The sequence below is a fragment of the Arabidopsis lyrata genome (genome assembly GCF_000004255.2).
Source record: "Arabidopsis lyrata subsp. lyrata unplaced genomic scaffold ARALYscaffold_2, whole genome shotgun sequence".
Lineage (NCBI taxonomy): Eukaryota > Viridiplantae > Streptophyta > Magnoliopsida > Brassicales > Brassicaceae > Arabidopsis > Arabidopsis lyrata.
In genome coordinates this window covers 2,588,866-2,608,458 of record NW_003302554.1, presented here as the reverse complement: position 1 = coordinate 2,608,458, position 19,593 = coordinate 2,588,866, and the positions used below count along the sequence as shown (strand labels likewise).

Below are 19,593 nucleotides of genomic sequence, written 5' to 3'. Positions count from 1 at the left end.
ACCCAATTCGAGAACTACTCACACATAGCAACAGAAACAAGACAAATAGATGAAGAAGACATAATTGAATTGCAATGAAAATAAGAAATATGGTTTAGAAATCTTCTCCAAATTGTCAAAGAGGATGAATCTCTAGAATCCCAAGGTTGCTTACAAGAGAAAAGTCTCAGAAAAATTGCAGAAAGAAAACGTCCTGAGAAAATTAGGTCTCTGGGGTTTTTATACCCAATTACAGAAAATAGGAAATAAAACTGGTTAAGAAAAACCAAACTGGGCGTCTGGGGTTGGATCGATCGATCCGGTGGGTGAATCGATCGATCCCGAGTCACTGGAAACTGCTTCTCGTCCGTCAGAGGAATGGGATCGATCGATCACCTATGGATCGATCGATCTGGATCTTCTGGTCTCCAACTCCACAACTGCTTCAAATGCTCGGCAGAATGACCTGTCTTCACTAATTCGGGTATAACTCTTTAATGCACCGTTAGACTTCCTTCAAACCACTTGTAAACTCAAGCTAACATCTGCATCTATCTTGTATCAAAAATTCAGAAAGATCTAAAGGTGGGAAGTATTCCATCTGAGGCCAAACGTCTGATACTTATAAACGAAACCGCATCTCCAAAAATGTTTTTATATCCCAAAACAGTTCGTTTTTCTCCAAAGCAACCTAAAACCTGTAGAGACTTGAAAAAGAACTAAAAACTCTAAAAACACACTTTGACTCTATAAAACATATGATCTAAGAAAGAAAACAAAGACTCAAAACCGATAAAAACACAACATATATTTGTTTATATGAAATGTCGTTGTAATGAAGTGACTCATAAACTAATAAAGATTTTTGTTTGTTTTTTTTTTTTTAAACTAATAAAGTTTGATTGTTTAAATTCCAGTTTTTATATTGATGTAGCTAATCCGCTACTTTGGCTTGAACAACAATTGTATTTGAATTATTCAAGCTCAATATAATTCTATTTCGCCAAAAAAAACACACATTTTTACGTCAATATTACCATAATTATAATCATATCTCTTCCTCTATTTTTAACGCCGGTTATCATCCATCATACACAGTGGCGGATCTAGGAATTAATTTTATCCGGGGCAATAATATTAAATAAAAAAAACTATAATTTTATTAACATAAATGAATCTTCTAAGTAAGTTAAAGCATTTGATTAATTTTTTCAAGTTAACAAAAGTGATTTAAAGTTATTTTATCATTGAAATATGAGCTTATTTACAAAGAAAACAAAAATAAAATTAGAATTTGTATTGTGTTTGAATTATATAGACTTTAAATTATAATATTATACAACACAAAACCTTTGTATAAGAAGAAAAGAGAATAATTGGGGGCATTAAACAAGTATTTAACAGGGGCATAATTAAAAATTAAAAATTCCTGTAAATTACACCAACTTTGAAAAATTTACCCGTGGCAAGTGCCCCCTTAATCGTAACGTACGTCCGCCCATGATCATACATGATACATCTATGGATTGCCTTGCAAAAATACTTTTAGAAATATACGTTTTTGAAATTACTTTGATTTATTTCTAAGGTTGAAAATGTCTTCAACAAACAAACAAAACCAAAGAGATGATGACGTGTTGCCTGACATATCAAATAATATTTTCGACAAAATTAACTAACAAATTATATGATGGAGTTGGAGAAAAAAACTGTACCAATGGAAGTCAATTGGAAGCAAGGGCGTTTCCGTAATTTCCACTCGAATTCAATGCCCGGACAAAAGGGTGTTTTCGTCAGAACCAAGAAGAACGAACAACGAAGAAACTAGAGGTCCACTGTCCAAGAAAAATGCTTAATTATTTTAAATTAAAAAAAACGACCGACCGATTAATAAATAAATAAAAATGTGAAAATTCTCAGAGAAATAAAAACTTTCTTCGCTTTATCAAATTTTCTTTCTTCTTCTTCTTCTCTGTTTCTTTCTTATTTCTCTTCTTCGTGTCACTATTTGAATCTGATTTTGTCTCGTTTCTTTCAATCTTCTTCCCGAATCTGATTCTTTCTCACGTTTTTGGATTTCAAATCTCAACGGGAAGCGATCTCTTCTCATATTTCTCCCTTTGAATCTCCCAAAAATCTCGAGCTCTGTCGTCTAGTGACAATTCGGATTTGTAGCTCCGATTCATCGTTTTTAAATCGATTCAGGAAGCTACAGATTCGATTCCAGATTCAGATTTCTATTCTTCCTCACGGATTTGCTTGAAAATCGAGTAGAAAAATGGCGAAACGTGGATATAAGCTACGTATCCTTATATTGACGATTTTGTTTGATTGAACAAACTCTGAATTATTTAGCTCCATTCTGAGAAATTGTGACAGTTTCTTTATCACTGAATCGTTAGGGTTTATTTCATAAACAAACTTTGGTTTATTAGCTTCTTCTTCAATTTGGTCAAAATGTTTCTATTATTGTCTGCTTAATTAAACTGAGAGCAAATTGATAGAAAAAGACACTGCAATTAATATGTTTTTATCTTGAAATTTTTCTGGATATGATTTGAATCCATTGTTGTTGACCTGTTTTATGTTTTCCTGTCTGGTTGCTTCAAAAGGTTGTTCATTTTGTTGATGTGTTCTTGTCTCTTGTTTGTTTGTAACTTAACTTGATTATGAAACTCAGAGGAGTTTTTGGCTCATTCTGCAAATGTGAATTGCTTAAGTATTGGAAAGAAGACATCGCGGCTTTTTATAACTGGCGGTGATGATTATAAAGTCAACCTTTGGGCGATCGGCAAGCCTACTTCTTTAATGGTTTGTTTCGCATTTGCTTTCTTCAGTATGTGTTTTTGTTTCTGTGAATGTATTGGATAGAAGAATGATGCTATATCCTTTTATTGGCAGAGTCTATGTGGACATACTAGTGCAGTGGATTCAGTAGCTTTTGACTCCGCAGAAGTTTTGGTGTTAGCTGGAGCTTCTTCGGGTGTGATAAAGCTGTGGGATGTAGAAGAAGCAAAGAGTTAGTTTATTGATTTTCTGCTTTCTTTTAGAATATTTGTTGCTCCTTATATGCGGAGGTAGTCTTGTTTAATGGGAACATATTGGATACTATTTGAGTTATCGGCTATGTGGATTATGGGTCTGGTTATTTGAGCAGTGTACCAGACTATATCTATCGTTTAGTTTAGATTTATGAGGTCTAACATTTTCACTCTTGCTCTTGAAGTGTAGTGGTTCGAGCTTTTACTGGACATAGATCCAATTGTTCTGCTGTTGAATTTCATCCCTTTGGTGAATTTTTGGCATCTGGATCAAATGACGCGAATCTAAAGATCTGGGACATCAGAAAGAAGGGATGCATACAGACGTACAAGGGTCATACTCGTGGCATCAACACTATCAGGTTTACTCCCGATGGTCGTTGGGTAGTGTCCGGAGGACTTGACAATGTTGTAAAGGTAAGAATAGCTTTTTTAACAAATGAGTCTTGTGCATAATTTTTTTTCAACCTATGATCTTAGAACGATACTACTATATATGTTGTATTTAATAGGTATGGGATTTGACTGCTGGAAAGCTTTTACATGAATTTAAGTTTCATGAAGGACCTATCCGTTCGTTAGAATTCCACCCACTTGAGTTCCTTCTAGCCACAGGTTAGTCTGTGATTCTTTGTTTTTCAGGCATTTTAGGGGTAACTTGGTGGCATTTTCAATTGGTTGATTAACTACCGACATCTCTTCAATCAAAATTGTGTATTGAAGTCTTGTAATTTCACTTTCCCCTATTCATATTCAGGTTCTGCTGACAGGACTGTAAAGTTCTGGGATTTGGAAACGTTTGAGTTGATTGGATCTACCCGACCAGAGGTACTGCCTGTGGTGTCACTAGATACTGTTTTTCCAGGAGACTCTATCACAAGTGTTTTTACCTTTATTTCCCTTTAGCGTGATCACCTTGAAGGGTCATATTAAAAATCAGAAATCTGCTTACTCTCAGTCTTGCTCTGAAGAGTGTGTTAGTCTGTTAGAGAAATGCCAAGATAAAATTTAGTTCTTAAAAATATGGAGAAGTAAATATAAGTGAATGGAGTCCAGAATGCAGCATCTGATGAAATATGTTTGGGCGTTGAGCTGGCTTTGTAGCCTTGTCTTGGAAGATGTTATTCACATAATTTCTGGTGTTTTCCTTGTTTTCACAGGCTACTGGAGTTCGTTCAATCAAATTTCATCCGGATGGGCGAACCCTATTTTGTGGTTTGGATGATAGCTTAAAGGTTTTTATTTGTCTTTGTGATGAGCTTTACCATATTAAGGGTTCTCCAGAGTCAAAAACATTCATTGATATCATAAGCTGAATGCTCATAATTCAGGTTTATTCATGGGAACCTGTGGTTTGCCATGATGGTGTTGATATGGGATGGTCAACGCTTGGTGACTTATGCATCAGCGAAGGGAAGCTCCTGGGTTGTTCATACTACCAAAATTCCGTAGGGATTTGGGTCTCAGATATATCAGTATGTGCTATCGTGATTGTCCATACCTTTAAAAAGTTATGTGGAGCTGGTAATTGATTGTTTCGAAGGCTCATGTTTTTGTTCTTTCTTTTATCCTTAATTAAAACAGCAAATTGAGCCATATGGCATTGGATCTGCGGATAAAAAGGAATGCGTGGAGAAAATACTCAGTGCTCTGGACGATCAGTCCTCCGATAAAATAAGGAGTAGCCCAAGGCGCAGCTCATCTCCAGATTATGAAACGAAAGAGATAAAAAACATATACATCGACTGTGAGTGAATATTAATTTTGTTTCGATGTTTGTGGATTCATTTTTCTCCTTTCAAGTAGGATATGGCAGGGTTTTGGTTAGGTCCTAAGAAGTCCCTGGACGGTAGCTTACTAGTTATTGTCACCTGTATCTAGAAATTGAGTCAACACTTAACGATTAATTGCGATGGACTATTAATAGAGATCAATAACTCTGGTTTTCTTGTATTAGTGATAGGAAAGCTACCTTATCTTTAGGCCTGCTTTAATCATATATTTTCTGTACATGTGTTTTTGTTTATTACTAAATTTTGTAGCTATTGAAATTGAGACTGAAATGGTGGTCTTCTTTTCTGAATGAATTAAATATCGCTAGCCATAACCATTGTGACCTGGACTGTTATTTTTAGTCTTTAATGTCAGTTTCTGTACTGCAACAGTGTAATTTTCGTTTGCCTCTCACTTCTGTATGCTTATCGTTTATATTTGGTTTAATATTCTCTCTTCTCTTCAAAGCTACAGGTGGAAATTCGGCTGTTGCACATAAGTCAGGATCTCTAAGTACTACGAAAGTCAAAGCAACTTCTACTGGACAAGCAGGGGATAATAAGTCTTTAGTAGTGCATAGTGTTGTGCCACGGGATAGTGATATTGGGAAAGACTCTTCTGATTCGGGAAAGGAATCTATCACTTTCTCAAAAACAAAGCCAGGCATGCTGTTGAGACCGGCTCATGTAAGAAAGACGCCAACAAAGTTTGATGAAACAAAGAAGCAGTCAGTGGCTGTTCAATCTGGATATTTAAAGAAAAGTGGATTGGACGGTGAGACGGAGCTAGATACTGAGACGGCGTTTGATTCAGAAATGAGTGGTAGGAAACCATATGATGCCGACGATTCTATCATCAAGAGTATAACCAACAAGTTTGAACAAGCTTTATTACCAGAATCACCGACTGATGAAGCGAAATGTAGGTTCTCCCAGTTCATACTTTAGTTTCATCAGATTTGAGCTTTCAGATGATCTAATCCTATCCTTTTGGAAATCTTGCAATCTTTGACTCAGGTATGTCGCTGAAACCGCCTCGTGTACAGAGGTCACCAAGTACTAAGTACAATGATGCAAGCTGGGCGACATCTGTTGATTCTGAAGCTTTAGACAGTAAAAAGAGTGGGTTAGAGTCCTCAAGAGACATGGACTTGCCAACAGGGCATAAGGATGACAGAGGTAGTAACCTGTGTGAGGAAGATATCGATAACAAGAGCATTTCAAGTAGGTCAGAAAGAGTTCTATCACCAGAGAAACCTGGTGATGAACTAAAAAGTAAGTTCTTGATTCAAAATTGACTAATTAATGGGGATTTTGCTCCTAAAGTCAATGCTAAAACTAGTGAAACGTTATGTGTTTGGATTCCTTTTGCCTTTTTAAACTGTTAATTAAGGATTGATTTACTGAATTAGAGACAGTCTACAAGAAAAATCAATCTGAAAGAATGAGCCGGCAGAAGAGTAATAATAGCATTAGCTTGTAGGTTGCTACATCTAAATCTTTAGCTACGTTTAGGACTTCCTTTACAGTTCCCTTGTCCGTTGTGGTCAAGTTACTTGGTCTTCAGGCAACAATCATTTTATAATTGGTTATAAATATTATGTCATGTAGGCCTTGAATCCCCTGGAGGTAGGAAAGAATCAAACTCTGTGAAGGTTGTTAGAGGAGGTTAGCCATTCAAAGTTTGCTGTTGTTGTTTTTCTTTGGTAGCATATAAGTCATCTGGTTATTGATTCTTTAAAAACTACTATGTTTGCAGTAAAAGTTGTTTCGGGAAGGACACGGTCATTGGTTGAGAGGTTTGAAAGAGGGGAAAAAATTACTCCTTCTGAAGATAAAGCAGCCAGTGCAACAATAGTTCAGAGCACTAATGCTGTAGAGGAAGAGCCCCTGACAGCATCGGTACAAGCAGTTAGCACGACGCCTACCCAGGTAATGCCAGTTAAACTTGATCAGGCAACTAACTCGACGACAGTTGAAGCTCCTGTGTTATCAACACGACGAACTAGGAGTACTCCAGTCAGAGTAATGCCTGTGGTACTCGGCCGGGACACTAGCATGGCAACTGATACGCCTCCTGGAACATCAACCCGACCTTATAGGACTTCGGCTACTAATTTGACATCTGATGTATCTGGTGTAACATCAACACGACAAACTAGGATTTCTCCAGCCCCAGTCATGCCTATGATACTCAATCAGACAACAAAAATGAAATCTGATGAGCCTCCTGTAACATCAACACAACCTCATAGGCCTTCAGCCACTAATTTGACATCTGATGAGTCTCCTGTAACATCAACACGACCTGATAGGCCTTCAGCTACTAATCTGACATCTGATGAGTCTCCTGTAACATCAACACGACAAGCTAAGACTTCTCCAGCCCCAGTTATGCCTGTGATACTCAGTCAGCGTCAAACAACTAACATGAAATCTGATGAGCCTGTAATATCAACAAGACCACTTAGGACTTCTTCGGCGCGAGTAATGCCTGTGATACTCAATCAAGCATCTAACACGTATGATGAGCGTCCTTTATCATCTTCACGATCAGCTAGAACTTCTCCAGCCCGTGTACTGCCTATGCAACTCAATCAAGCAGATAATATGCCATCGTATGAGCCTCCAGTTGCATTAACACGATCAGCTAGGAACTCTCCCGCCCGTGTAATTCCTGTGAAACTCAATCAAGCAATTAGTGTAACATCTGATGCATCTCATATAAGATCCAAGCAAAGATTTAGCCCAACTCAAACGCTGGCAACACCTGCAGTACTTGATCAGGTGACTGATTTGACACTAGATAAGACATATATTACACAAACTCAACAAGCTTCTGATATCTTGACCCAGGTAAGCTTCAATGATAAGTTTCGGAAACTGATAGACATCGTACTTTCTCCAACTTTGATATGTAGCTAGTTGTATAATTGAATGTAGTAGTCGCTGATGCTATACATAAAATATGAAATTGCAAGGATTACAAAGTTGGAAGAGCTCTGAATACATTTGATTTGTTTGACTTTTGCAGAAGGAAGAACCTCAGATATCTGGGAGGGAGAATGATGGTGACATTTGGGAGACTTTAATGCAAACTCATAATGAGGTCTTAAACACTCTTCAATCAAGGTTGACAAAATTACAGGTAAATTTTGTTTTTCTCTTTGTGTTTTTTCTGGTTTTGAGGGTAAACTAAATGGTTGATTTATCACAAACATGCAGATTGTAAGACATTTTTGGGAACGTAGTGATATAAAAGGCGCGATCATGGCCTTGAGAAAGCTGTCAGATCACTCTGTAAGTACCCCAATAGATATACTTTTGCCTGTCTTTTTTTGTTTATGCTTAGATGTTTGGAAAAAGCTGACTCGCTTAAACTGGAACAGGTTCAAGCAGATGTGATCAGTATCCTAACAGACAAAACAGAAATTTTAACATTGGATCTGTTTTCTCAATTAGCACCCGTCCTTACAGGCTTATTGGGCAGCAGGACTGAGAGGTAAATTATCTTATTCTATATTCAACCTTCTTTGGTTTGCTTTTAGTTTTAAGATATAATAAAGTCGTCTCCAACATTTGGCTTGTGAATGAGGGAATGTCAAGAAAATCCATTTGTTAATTGCAGTCTCTGTTTGTTTGTTAAAGTTATGAGCTTTTCGAGTTAACAGAGGAAAGCAACATGTGATTTTAATTTTGTATAGGCCTGTAAATGTCTCCTTGGAAATGCTCTTGAAGCTTGTAGCAGTGTTTGGTACAGTTATTCAATCAACTGTTTCAGCACGACGAGTTGTTGGCGTTGATCTTCACGCAGAAGAAAGGTACTTATACTTTCGGCTCCTCTTATATCTTCATGCCACACCTTTTGTCACACTTAATTCTCTTTTCCCAGAAAGTTAAAACAAATTGAGAAATGCAGGTTACAGATCTGCCAAAGCTGTTCTGCGGAATTGCAAAAGGTTCACAAGATTCTTCCACTACTGACAAGGTAAAAGAACTTTTTTTACAGATATTGTTCTGAACCATTGCAAGCATGACAGCTCTGGTTGATCGGTATTTGCTTTCGGTTGTGTAATTGTTTTTCCCTTTTGTTTTTGCCCTCTTCCATTAACTACAGAAGAGGTGGTCTCATAGCAAGAAAGGCTCAAGAACTAAACCTAGTTCTTCAAACACCATAGCTTTAGGTTCAGCTTCAAGACCAATCGTAATCACTTGCGAACCGTAACCCCTCCCGCTGAGTTTTCCAATCTGTACATTTTCAAGAATCGTTTTCATGTTCCTCCTGGTGATTTTGTATTGAAGATTCGCTGAAAAGTCGCAGGTTCTTGTGGCGGGTTTTGAGATAGAATTGCGCCAAGAGAACACGAAAAATCACTCCGGGAAAAATTTGGTATATGGCTGTAAATCGATCCGTCTCTGGGATTAAAGTTGTATGTGCTTCAGATTCTTGATTCACTGAATCTCAAATGTTTAGCTGAAATGTCAATTACAATGTCTCTCTCTCTCCATGTGAATGTAATGTGCAATCCTAATGAGAAGACACCATCAGTATATGAAAATTCATTTTGGTCGCTCGACATATATCCGAGTTTTGGAATTGGTCATGTGTCATGTAGAGTTTAAGAATATAGACTTATCAAAGAGTGTTCATCTACCAAACGTGATAATGACATATTTCAGATAGTATAGTTACAGTCGATGTTATATGAATATTTGGTCTTCGTCTATCCCAAAATTAGGAAATAGATTAACGAATATACGAAGAAATTTCTTGTCTTTAATTAAATAATGGGGGATAAACAAAAGAAGTAGCTAATTTGGATACAAGTTAATATTTCTAAAAAATAGTTGAAAAACATATAATTATGATCAAAAGTTTTTTAATATATATTTAACTTTTCAAATCTTAAATCAAGTGATTACTATTGATCATGATATTAGTTTGGTTACTGAAACATCCAAATTAGGCCATAGATTAACGAATGGACGAAAATATTCGTTTGCTTTTGTACGATATTAAACACAAATAAAATCTATATATATAATAGGAGAGTCTTCTCTCCATCTAAGCTATCCACATCATCTACCACCTAAGCATGCATTTAATTAAAAATTAAAAATTTAATTTATTTAAAATGTTCATTCAATACATATTTATTTTTAGTTATTGTTATTTATGATTAAAAATATTTAAGTTAAATACAAATAAATTAATATTATAAGTAAAAAACAAAGAAATATAAATTTATACATAATAATATAATTTAGTCTTCTCTCCATCTAGGCTATCAACATCATCATTCACCTAAGCATGCATTTAATTAAAAATTGAAAATATAATTTATTTTAAATGCTCATTCAATACATATTTATTTTTAGTTATTGTTATTTATGATTAAAAATATTTAAGTTAAATACAAATGAATTAATATTATAAGTAAAAAACAAAGAAATAGAAACTTATACATAATAATAGAAATTGAATTTTAGCGAGAAAATGTTTAAGATTGATCATATTTAAAATTTTATAAACATTTCCGTTTTAAAATTGATATATTAAAAATCAATATGATGGATATTTCAGTTTTAAAATTGATATATTCAAAATCAATATGATGGTTATTGCAAAAATTGTATGAAAGTTGAAAAATCATACATTTATTAGCTTTCAAAAAACAAATATAGTAATGAATCATGAAATACTTAAAAATCAATATGTTGGGTAATTCTAAAATTCTATGAAAGTTGAAAAGGCATACATTTTTAGTTTTTTTTAAAAAAACTATATAGTGAATTAGTGATGAATTTTATGACATATTACTAATTGAAACAATAGTTGATTAGTTTGTAAACTACAGTAAACAAAATGTTAAAATATAGCTAAATAGTATCGTGTATAATAATTTAAAACAAAACTAAAATATAATTATGTATACTTTTAATATTTTAGCTTTTTATAAATATAATATAAAATTTTATATAAGTAAATGTATAAATGCATTTGATAGTAATACAAATATTATGCACTTATTAAAAATATAAAAGTTTATTTTAAAAATATCAAAAAGAGATAGAAAGAGCACAATTGCAACATTGAATTTAATAAGATAGAAACAAAAAAGTAAAAAGAAAAATAATAGTGACAAAATTAGTCTCAGAAAGCTAAATTCCTAAAGAAAAAGCAAATATATAAAATGAGATATATATATATATATATAAGTATATTTTTTTTTCTTTTTTTCTTCTAAATATAATAGATATAAATTAGAAAAAATAAACCACATTTAAAATATCACATTTGAGTTTCTAGAATTATAAAAAAAAAATGGTATTCATAAGAATTCATGCATTGAAAGAGAATATATATAATGAACGCTCATAGGATACTAAGTCAAATACAAAAAAAAACGTTTAATATATGTAGCATATTATAAATAGACGTGTATATCTATACAATTATCACTTATAACATTTATATTATATTTATATAACCGCTTTTTACCAATAGAATTACATATATATTTTAAATAGTATTCTAATATATTTTTTTATAATAATGTAATTTACAAAACTAGAAAAGATTGAATATATATTATTAAACCCACGCAACGCGTGGGTCTATTTCTAGTCAAATGGAATGATGTATTGAATTTTGTTATATTGATCAAGGGGGCATAAAGACTATTAATTTAATAATGTCCGCTATATAATTCAATAATTAAAATTAGTTTGGATTTTGGGTATTATAAAAACACTATTGTCTAAAAATAATTATTCCAACAAGTTGTGGTAATGACGAAAAAATCGAATAAATAAAGAAAAGATAGAAAAATTCTGTTTAAATTAAAATTACTTTATTTAGACAAAAATAAGAAACAAAGGCACACAAATCTAGTCTAAGTCTTCTTCTTTGTTCAAAAACAAACCAATCTTCTTCTTGTATTTGCCATTTGAACAAAACAAGAAAAAACAAATAAAACAAACCACAACCATCAATTTCCAATTTCTTCCATTTCACAAACGTCGAACAAATCCAGACCCTTCGTCAACTCTTTCTCTCCCACCTCAGATTTTTTTTTTTTTTTTTCCTTCTTACTAATTTTGAATTTTCATTTAATTTTTCTCCCCCATTTTCTTGTCGGAAAACAGCTTTTCGTGTAATTTACCTCCGACACCAACCCACTCGTAACGGCTTTTTCTGGTTTCTTGTCTTATCATACCAGATTACAATATATATATTTTTTTAGGTTCTTGGTTTGTTGTCTCCGTCTCTGTTTTTTTTCGTTTTTTTTTTTTGAGAATTGAGTGGTCGGAGAAAGAAAGGGAAGGTTAGGTGAAAGGAGCTAACGTGCGCTAGGGGTGCGTAGTTTAACTTTGAGTTTTTTTTTTTCAAAATCGAGGAGCGCGTAACGCACACGCGTGATTTATTTTTTGATGGTTATGGTGATGATAACGACGACGATGGAGAGTGATTGGGGAACATGGGAGGAGCTTCTTCTCGGCGGCGCTGTTCTCCGTCATGGAACCGGTGATTGGACCGTCGTTGCCGACGAACTCCGTTCTCATTCTCTACCTGAGATTTTCACACCTGAGGTTTGTTCTCTCTCTCTCAATCTCCTCATTTCTCTTTAATTTTAAAATTCATTTCTAAATTTTCGATTAGGTTAATGTGTTAGAATCAAAAATAAAATCAGATCAGGTCATTTTATGCGAAATTTGTTATGTTACTGTGAAATTGATTTTTCAAATTTAAAAAAAAAAAAAAAGAAGTTAAAGCTTGAGGCAAAACACAGTGTTGTTGTCGGTGGATTTAGAAGCATAGATTCATCACTTGTGTGTCAAGAAAGGTTTAGGGTCATGTAAAAAAAAATGAATTTTCTTGTTCTTAACTTAAGACAATTGTAGATACTCTTTATACTTCTTCTCGAATTGGAAACTTATTCACATTGAATAATGCAAGAAATTAGAAAATGTCTTGTGGTTTGTGTGATATTGCAGGGCTGAGTTAACTCAATTCAGATATTGTCTATCTTTTGAATCTGCTAATTCCTACTCTTATTTGCAGATATGCAAGGCCAAGTACAAGGACTTGCGAAAACGTTATTTGGGATGCAAGTAAAGACTTGTTTTTGCTTGTTCTTCAACACTTTTTCTTGTCGGATACATGACTTTTGTGAATTAAAATTTACCGTGTTTCTTCATATGTTTATGTTCTTGTAGAGCTTGGTTTGAAGAGCTTAAGAAGAAACGAGTAGCTGAGCTTAAGGCAGCTTTACTTAAATCCGATGACTCGATTGGGTTAGCATTTGTTTTTTTTATATTTCTTTCTAATGGCTTAAACGTTTTCATGTCTTGGAATCAAAGGAAGAACCAGATTTTGAATGTTCAATTCTGTGCAATGAAATACTGTTTTCAGGTCTTTGGAATCAAAGCTTCAGAGTCTGAAGTCAGAAAGTAACGATGAATGTCATCAAAACAATTATGATTCTAGCCGAACGTTATCACTTGAACCCTCCCCGAAATCCGAGGGCGGAGGAGAATGCACGAGCAAAGATACATCCAAAGACTTGTCATCAGTTGGTAGTTTCACACAGCAAGAGCAGACCACAACAAACTGGTCACCGGAAGCTAAGTCAGAAGCTCCAGTAGTAATAGAGCAAGAGAAGACGAAAAACCTATTACACAGCGACATTTTTGAGTCAGTGTATGGGGGTGGAGGACAAGTGCTTCTGAGTATGAGGAAGAAACGAGGCAAGAGAAAACGGAAAGATTGCAGTGTCAGTGTTGGTAAAGAAGTGATGGAAGTTAGCGCTGTGGAAGAAAGCGATTTGTTGGATACTTCTGCGGATATTGCTAGCATTTCTAGGAGTAAAGAAGCTGCTTCTACTAGCAGCAGTCAAAGCCGAGGTCATGGTTTGGCTATACCAAAGGAGCTTATGAAGATATACAACACTATCGTACAGAACGAATGTGCACTCGTCTTCCGTAGACGGCTTGATAGCCAGGTGATGATCATATATAATACTCCTTTAGTCTTCGCTTGAAACCACTTTTTCGCTTATCTCTTTCTTTACTTTTTTGTGCTAAACAGAAAAGGGGGAGATACAAGAAATTGGTACAGAGGCATATGGATTTAGACACTATACAATCAAGAATCAACGGTTGTTCGATATCTTCAGCGAAAGAGCTTTTTAGGGACTTTCTTTTGGTGGCGAACAATGCAGCTATTTTTTACTCTAAGAACACTCGTGAATACAAATCCGCGGTGAGCCTTAGAGACATTGTTACAAAGTCTCTAAGACACTATTTGACAGAAGATCATCATCCTCATCGCAGCAGCATTACTGCAAGCACAAAGGTTGTGGTTCTTCCTCAGAAATCTACATCTCCTTCTGTCAGAACGAGTCTGGCAGCTAAAAAACCAAGAACCGGGGCGCACCCTCTCAAAACGGTTGTGCATGATATGGCAAAGACTTCAAGCAGGGGTAACAAAAGGTCTGTTACGGATTTACCAGTTGCTGCTGTGAAATCCTCAGCAGCGGGTAAGAAGGGAACAGCGGTAGAGAGAAGAAAGGACGGTAGACAAGCAAATCGTGGACTCGAATCTCCTGCATTGATGGGGAGAAAGCGGAACCGGGTTAGATGATTTTTATGAAGGGTTTGTTTCATATGTTGTTTGTAGTTAGGCAGAGAAAGCTTATTTGATGTAGAAGTTCATATTTCGGTTAATCTAATCTGCAGGCATAGACAGTGATGAATCATGATCATTGGAAACACTAATTGTTGAAAAAATGTACATTAATCTCATTGTTAGTTTCTCTCATTGTCACCTTTTAACTTATTTACTAATCATAGAAAAAATCGATAGAAGGTTGTACAATCGCACATAGCGATGAGCCTAAATTTTGACAGGGCTAATCAAACATTTCACCAAAGTAAAGTGCTAACAAAGCATTTGGATATGCTAGATCTCCATCTTTGGATTGAAATCAGTAATTTTGATTCTCTAAAGGTTCCAAGAGAAATCAAGTTGTTTGACATCTTAGAGGTTTGTGAGACCATTTCTATATAATATTGCCCCTAGGAATCGGTATGTAAGAAATATGCACTTGGTCGTTGAAATATAGAGTTGTGACCCAGTTGTATATTATTTATAAAGACAAATTCATCCATAATTTATAAATACATCCCTTTATGCATAACCATGTTTAATTGTTCTCCGAAGTAATCTCCGATCATCAAAGTCTTCTTGTCCTCAGCAAACCAAGGTCATTGCGGAGTTCTTTATTGTTTTAGCTCTAGAATCTTATATATTATTCTGGTGCAATTTTTTTTTTTTATGTAAACATCATGAGCGTATGTTTAAGAACTTGTACAAATACAGCATGAAATGATGCAATTCAATTGCTTATTAACAAATACTCTTCCTCCATGTTTGAAGATTGATGACACAAAGATTGGAAGCTATAGGTAGCAAAAAAGGCTTCACATTCGATGATGGTTCTGACCATGACGGTGTTTCCAAGATTTTTGTTGGAGGTGGTCTTCAAGGAATTCTGTACATGGAGTTTGAATATGTAAACAGTGGACTGCTGAAATTTGGAACACTTGTTGGTCGTCGACATAGAGGTTTCATAGAGACGGTATGTCTTTGATGTATACTAAACTAAAATCCATTTACCCTGTTTTATATATGTGGATCGTATTAACTGATTTATAATCTTTGTTTTCAACTCTTTCTTTTTTTTTTAGTTTGAGATTAACCATCTCAACAATGAATATCTCGAATCTATAGAGGGCTTCTACGACCATGAATCTGGTTACATTCAAGGACTTCAATTTAAAACAAATTTTAGGATTTCAGAACTAATTGGATATGATAAGGGTAACAAGTTTACACTTGCAGTCGAGGGAAAGAATATCATTGGGTTCCATGGCCATATGAGGAATAGAAATATTATCTCCCTTGGAGCATATTTCACTTGGAATCATCCTACAAGATTCAAAGCAAAAGGTAGCAAGGGAGGCCATAAGTGGGATGATGGAGCTGACCATGATGGTATAGCAAAGATTCATGTACGAGGTGGTTTTGAAGGCGTTCAATATATCAAATTTGATTATGTCAATAGTGGAAAAGCCCAAGAAGGATCAATCCATGGTTTCTCGGGTAGCGGTTTCACGCAAACGGTACGCATACAATGAAATTCCAAACGTTTTGTTATTGACTAAATTTATAATCCTTTTATGTTCACCAATTCTTTCTTTTTATTTTTGCAGTTTGAGATCAACTATCTTTACAATGAACATCTAGTATATGTTGAGGGTTACTACGACGTTGCATCTGGTGTTATCCAATCACTTCAATTTAAAACTAACTTCAGGACTTCGGAGATGCTAGGATATGAAAAGGGTAAGAAGTTTTTACTTGGAGACAAGGGGAAAAAAATTGTTGGCTTTCATGGATATGCTGACAAGTATCTCTACTCTCTTGGAGCATATTTCACAACGGTTCCCATTAGCAAATCAGAATGTCGCGGTGGTACTGGAGGCATATCTTGGGATGATGGTGTTTTCGAGAGCATAAGAACGGTGTATGTTAGTTATAATACCACTAACATAAAGAGTATAACATTTCACTACCACAACCGCACAGTTGTAGAGCGACAACACGGGTGGCAAAGTATACAAGACGAAGGAGAAGAAGAAGAGGTTAAAAATCCCTTAAAAATTGAAATATATTCATGGACTATAAGTTCTTTATTAGTCTCTTATGAGAAGCATGATTCTATTGCAGTTTGAGCTCGACTATCCAAACGAACTGATCACTTATGTGGAGGGGACATTCAAAACCTTTGGGCCTAGCGATACGAGGGTTACGTCATTGATTTTGAAATCATCCGAAGGGAGAACCTCTCCAACATTTGGAAATGTGTCTGGTACCAAATTTGTGTTGGAGAACAAAGGATGTGCTGTCGTTGGGTTCCATGGACGACACAATGATCGTGATCTCGTTGCTATTGGGGCATATTTTAGTCAGATACCTCCTCCCACTGCAGAGAAACTACGACCACAAGGTGGTTATCAAGGAGGTTCATGGGACGATGGTGTTTACGATAATGTTAGAAAGATATATGTAGGAAAATGCGAAAATGGTATCGCATTCCTCAAGATTGTGTACGATAAGGATACTCGAATGGTTATTGGAGATGATCATGGAAACAAAACACCATTAGATATCAAAGAGGTGATTAACTATCACTTAGAGTTATTATTATTTTTTTTGGATTTGGGATTTATTAATTAGGTCTACATATTACATTAATATTATTTTACAGTTTGAGGTCGAATATCCAAGTGAATACATTACGGCCGTGGATGGTTGTTACGACAGAGTAATTGGAAGTGAAGTCGAAGTTATAACTATGCTTAGGTTTAAGACGAACAAACGAACATCTATACCCGTTGGATTTGAATCTACCTCAAGCTTTCTACTCTACAAAGCAGGCTGCAAAATTGTTGGATTTCATGGAAAAGCAAGTAACATGATTAATCAACTCGGGGTCCATGTTGTGCCCTTCACCGAGTGATCATCTTCTAGTCTCCATTGTTGTCATAAGTATGCAATCTCTCATGTAATAACAATCACCTTCATGAGAACTATTTATAAAAATTAACTTACTACTTTTATATTTGTAATATTATTTTTTGTTTGGATTTTTCTTAATTAGTGTTGTAGCAATCCAAAATCGAGAATGTCTAAAACAAGTTAAAACGAGAGTTTGCTTAAGTTACTAATTCTTTTTTGTCTACTTCTGGTGGCGAGTTTGGTATAGTTCTGTAATGAGAAATTGCATTGTATAACCATAAAAAAAATTATAATTAAATAAGTAACCATAAAAAAAACTTGCTATAATATACCTTGTATAAACTATATATTGACCATCTTAACCTTGCCATTTGTTTTCATTTCTCCATCTGCCATCTGTCTCTATTTTCCATCTGCCATTGACATTAAAACATTAAACAATATTCTTTTTTTTTTTTCTCTTTCAATTTCAAGCATAGTTGAGTTCTTTTTAAATTGATGCCATTTTTACTCCTCATATTTCTTTCCATTTCTTAATTTAGTGTCAATTTCATTTTTATGGTTTCAAAATTACAAAATAAATATTAGTATAAGAGAGGTCTCCGTTCAGTGAATTGAATTTGGATTTTAGAGAAGTGTTTCACAGAAAAAAGATATATGTTCATCATGTACTCCTTTCCTGAAGAAGTCAGTTTTGTTGGAATGATAAACGTAACAACTTTTACTCGGATTTCAATCGAAGAATCCAATAGACTCGCATTCTTTTCCGATGTTTTTCACCTACCCAAAACCGTTCATTCAAAGTCCGGTTAAAATCGTGACTACACTCTCGGTGGCTACAACGAGTTTACAACGAACTCATCGCCACTCCCACCTACCTATTCACCATGGTGCTTCCAAATCAACTAAATAACATGAATGTACTATACTATATTGTCGTTATGGAATTAGTTGTGTGATCAATAGAAATTTATACCCACTTTGGTGTTTCTCCGTCTTTATTTTGATTTGGTTTCTTGGATTTGTTCTTACAACTAACAAATTTAACGCTAAATATGTAACTAAGATGATCACAAACTATACGGTTTAAGTTGATACTATACTATTATTTTTGATACTATACTATTTTAATTATCTATAAACAAGTTTACAAGAAATTTTCCATCGTTCTATATAGAACATAAATCACTCTATTCTTTAATTTTACCGGTAGATAATTTATGTTGATTTTACATATTATATTCTTTATGATATATGTTTTTTTACGTACGTTTAATTTGACCGCTTGGATTTCCTATATTGTATTTTTAGGGTATATCGTTCTTCTTTGGCGTACATTTAACTCAACAATTTGAATCTTTTTTATTGTATCATTCAGAGTAAAGTGGTACTTATTTGACTTGCGTTTAAATTTATCTTTTGGGTTCCCTATATAGTATCTCTTAGGGTATAGTTTTTTTTTCGGCGTGTATTTAACACATATTTCTCAAAAAGTCGACATACATATTCTTTTAAAGATAATTATAAAAATATATTTTTTTGATTTTGTGTTTATTCATAAGTTTTAAATTTTTTCCTTCAATTGGTTTATTTGATTTTTAAATTTGTTTTTGATTTTTAGTATGTTTATATAGAATGTTTTATGTTTTATACTATTTTCTTTTGTGTGTTTTGCATAGAATGAAACGTTTGATTTATAACCACTTTTTTATATTGTAAAACATTTATATCAATTTTAAAAAATTCAAAACACGATAATTCAGAATTTTTTTATGTTTCTTTAAATATAATCTGGAGTTCGAATCAGTTTGTTTTAATGAAATTACAGCAAAACAAAACTGAAGAGGGGTAAGTAAATAATTTATCCATAAAAGAGAAGATACATTTTAGGTGGCTCCTAGTCTCTTTCCTGACAGCTTTTCACACCAAATGAGGGCATTTTCGTCCTAAACGAAACGAAATGGTTACTTGTTTTGTTTCTCACTTTAACCTGCTATATTCTTAATTTCTTTTGTCATTTTGGTTATACAGCTAATTCACCCTTGTTTCTATATTTATCACATCATCTCCAATGTTTCAAAAATAACACAAATTTAATATAAAATATATATTTTTAATTTTGGAAAATATTTAAAAGAATGTCAAATCGTCTAAAAATAAAACATAAACCTTCAATACAATCTAAACCCAAAATTTGAAATTATAAACTCTTAAA

General features: G+C 34.2%; 3 protein-coding genes across 5 annotated transcripts; all 3 read left to right on the top strand.

The window, feature by feature from the left end:
* The first annotated feature begins 1,926 nt into the window (after positions 1 to 1,926).
* Positions 1,927 to 9,373, top strand: LOC110230730 (katanin p80 WD40 repeat-containing subunit B1 homolog). Of its 3 annotated transcripts, none has more exons than XM_021034372.1 (19): positions 1,928 to 2,282; positions 2,660 to 2,790; positions 2,881 to 2,998; positions 3,211 to 3,437; positions 3,533 to 3,635; positions 3,778 to 3,848; positions 4,181 to 4,255; positions 4,352 to 4,495; positions 4,605 to 4,767; positions 5,268 to 5,714; positions 5,810 to 6,067; positions 6,404 to 6,460; positions 6,552 to 7,648; positions 7,827 to 7,940; positions 8,018 to 8,092; positions 8,182 to 8,294; positions 8,497 to 8,613; positions 8,712 to 8,780; positions 8,910 to 9,373. In XM_021034372.1, the coding sequence occupies exons 1-19, from the start codon at positions 2,258 to 2,260 to the stop codon at positions 8,968 to 8,970; spliced, it is 3,465 nt and encodes a 1,154-aa protein (XP_020890031.1). In that variant the 5' UTR covers positions 1,928 to 2,257; the 3' UTR covers positions 8,971 to 9,373. The 3 variants fall into 3 exon arrangements, with proteins under 3 accessions (XP_020890032.1, XP_020890031.1, XP_020890030.1); XM_021034371.1 differs by having other exon boundaries at positions 5,262 to 5,714; XM_021034373.1 differs by lacking the exon at positions 6,404 to 6,460 and having other exon boundaries at positions 1,927 to 2,282; positions 5,262 to 5,714.
* A 2,287-nt stretch (positions 9,374 to 11,660) lies between these two features.
* Positions 11,661 to 14,615, top strand: LOC9324163. The gene is made up of 5 exons (XM_002888054.2): positions 11,661 to 12,385; positions 12,858 to 12,907; positions 13,013 to 13,090; positions 13,209 to 13,797; positions 13,884 to 14,615. The coding sequence occupies exons 1-5, from the start codon at positions 12,227 to 12,229 to the stop codon at positions 14,436 to 14,438; spliced, it is 1,431 nt and encodes a 476-aa protein (XP_002888100.1). The 5' UTR covers positions 11,661 to 12,226; the 3' UTR covers positions 14,439 to 14,615.
* Positions 14,616 to 14,995: 380 nt separating this feature from the next.
* LOC9324162 (jacalin-related lectin 14) lies at positions 14,996 to 17,448 on the top strand. The gene is made up of 5 exons (XM_002888053.2): positions 14,996 to 15,435; positions 15,545 to 15,979; positions 16,070 to 16,501; positions 16,587 to 17,036; positions 17,128 to 17,448. Exons 1-5 carry the CDS (start codon positions 15,238 to 15,240, stop codon positions 17,377 to 17,379), a joined length of 1,767 nt encoding a protein of 588 aa, XP_002888099.1. The 5' UTR covers positions 14,996 to 15,237; the 3' UTR covers positions 17,380 to 17,448.
* The last annotated feature ends 2,145 nt before the right edge of the window (positions 17,449 to 19,593 follow it).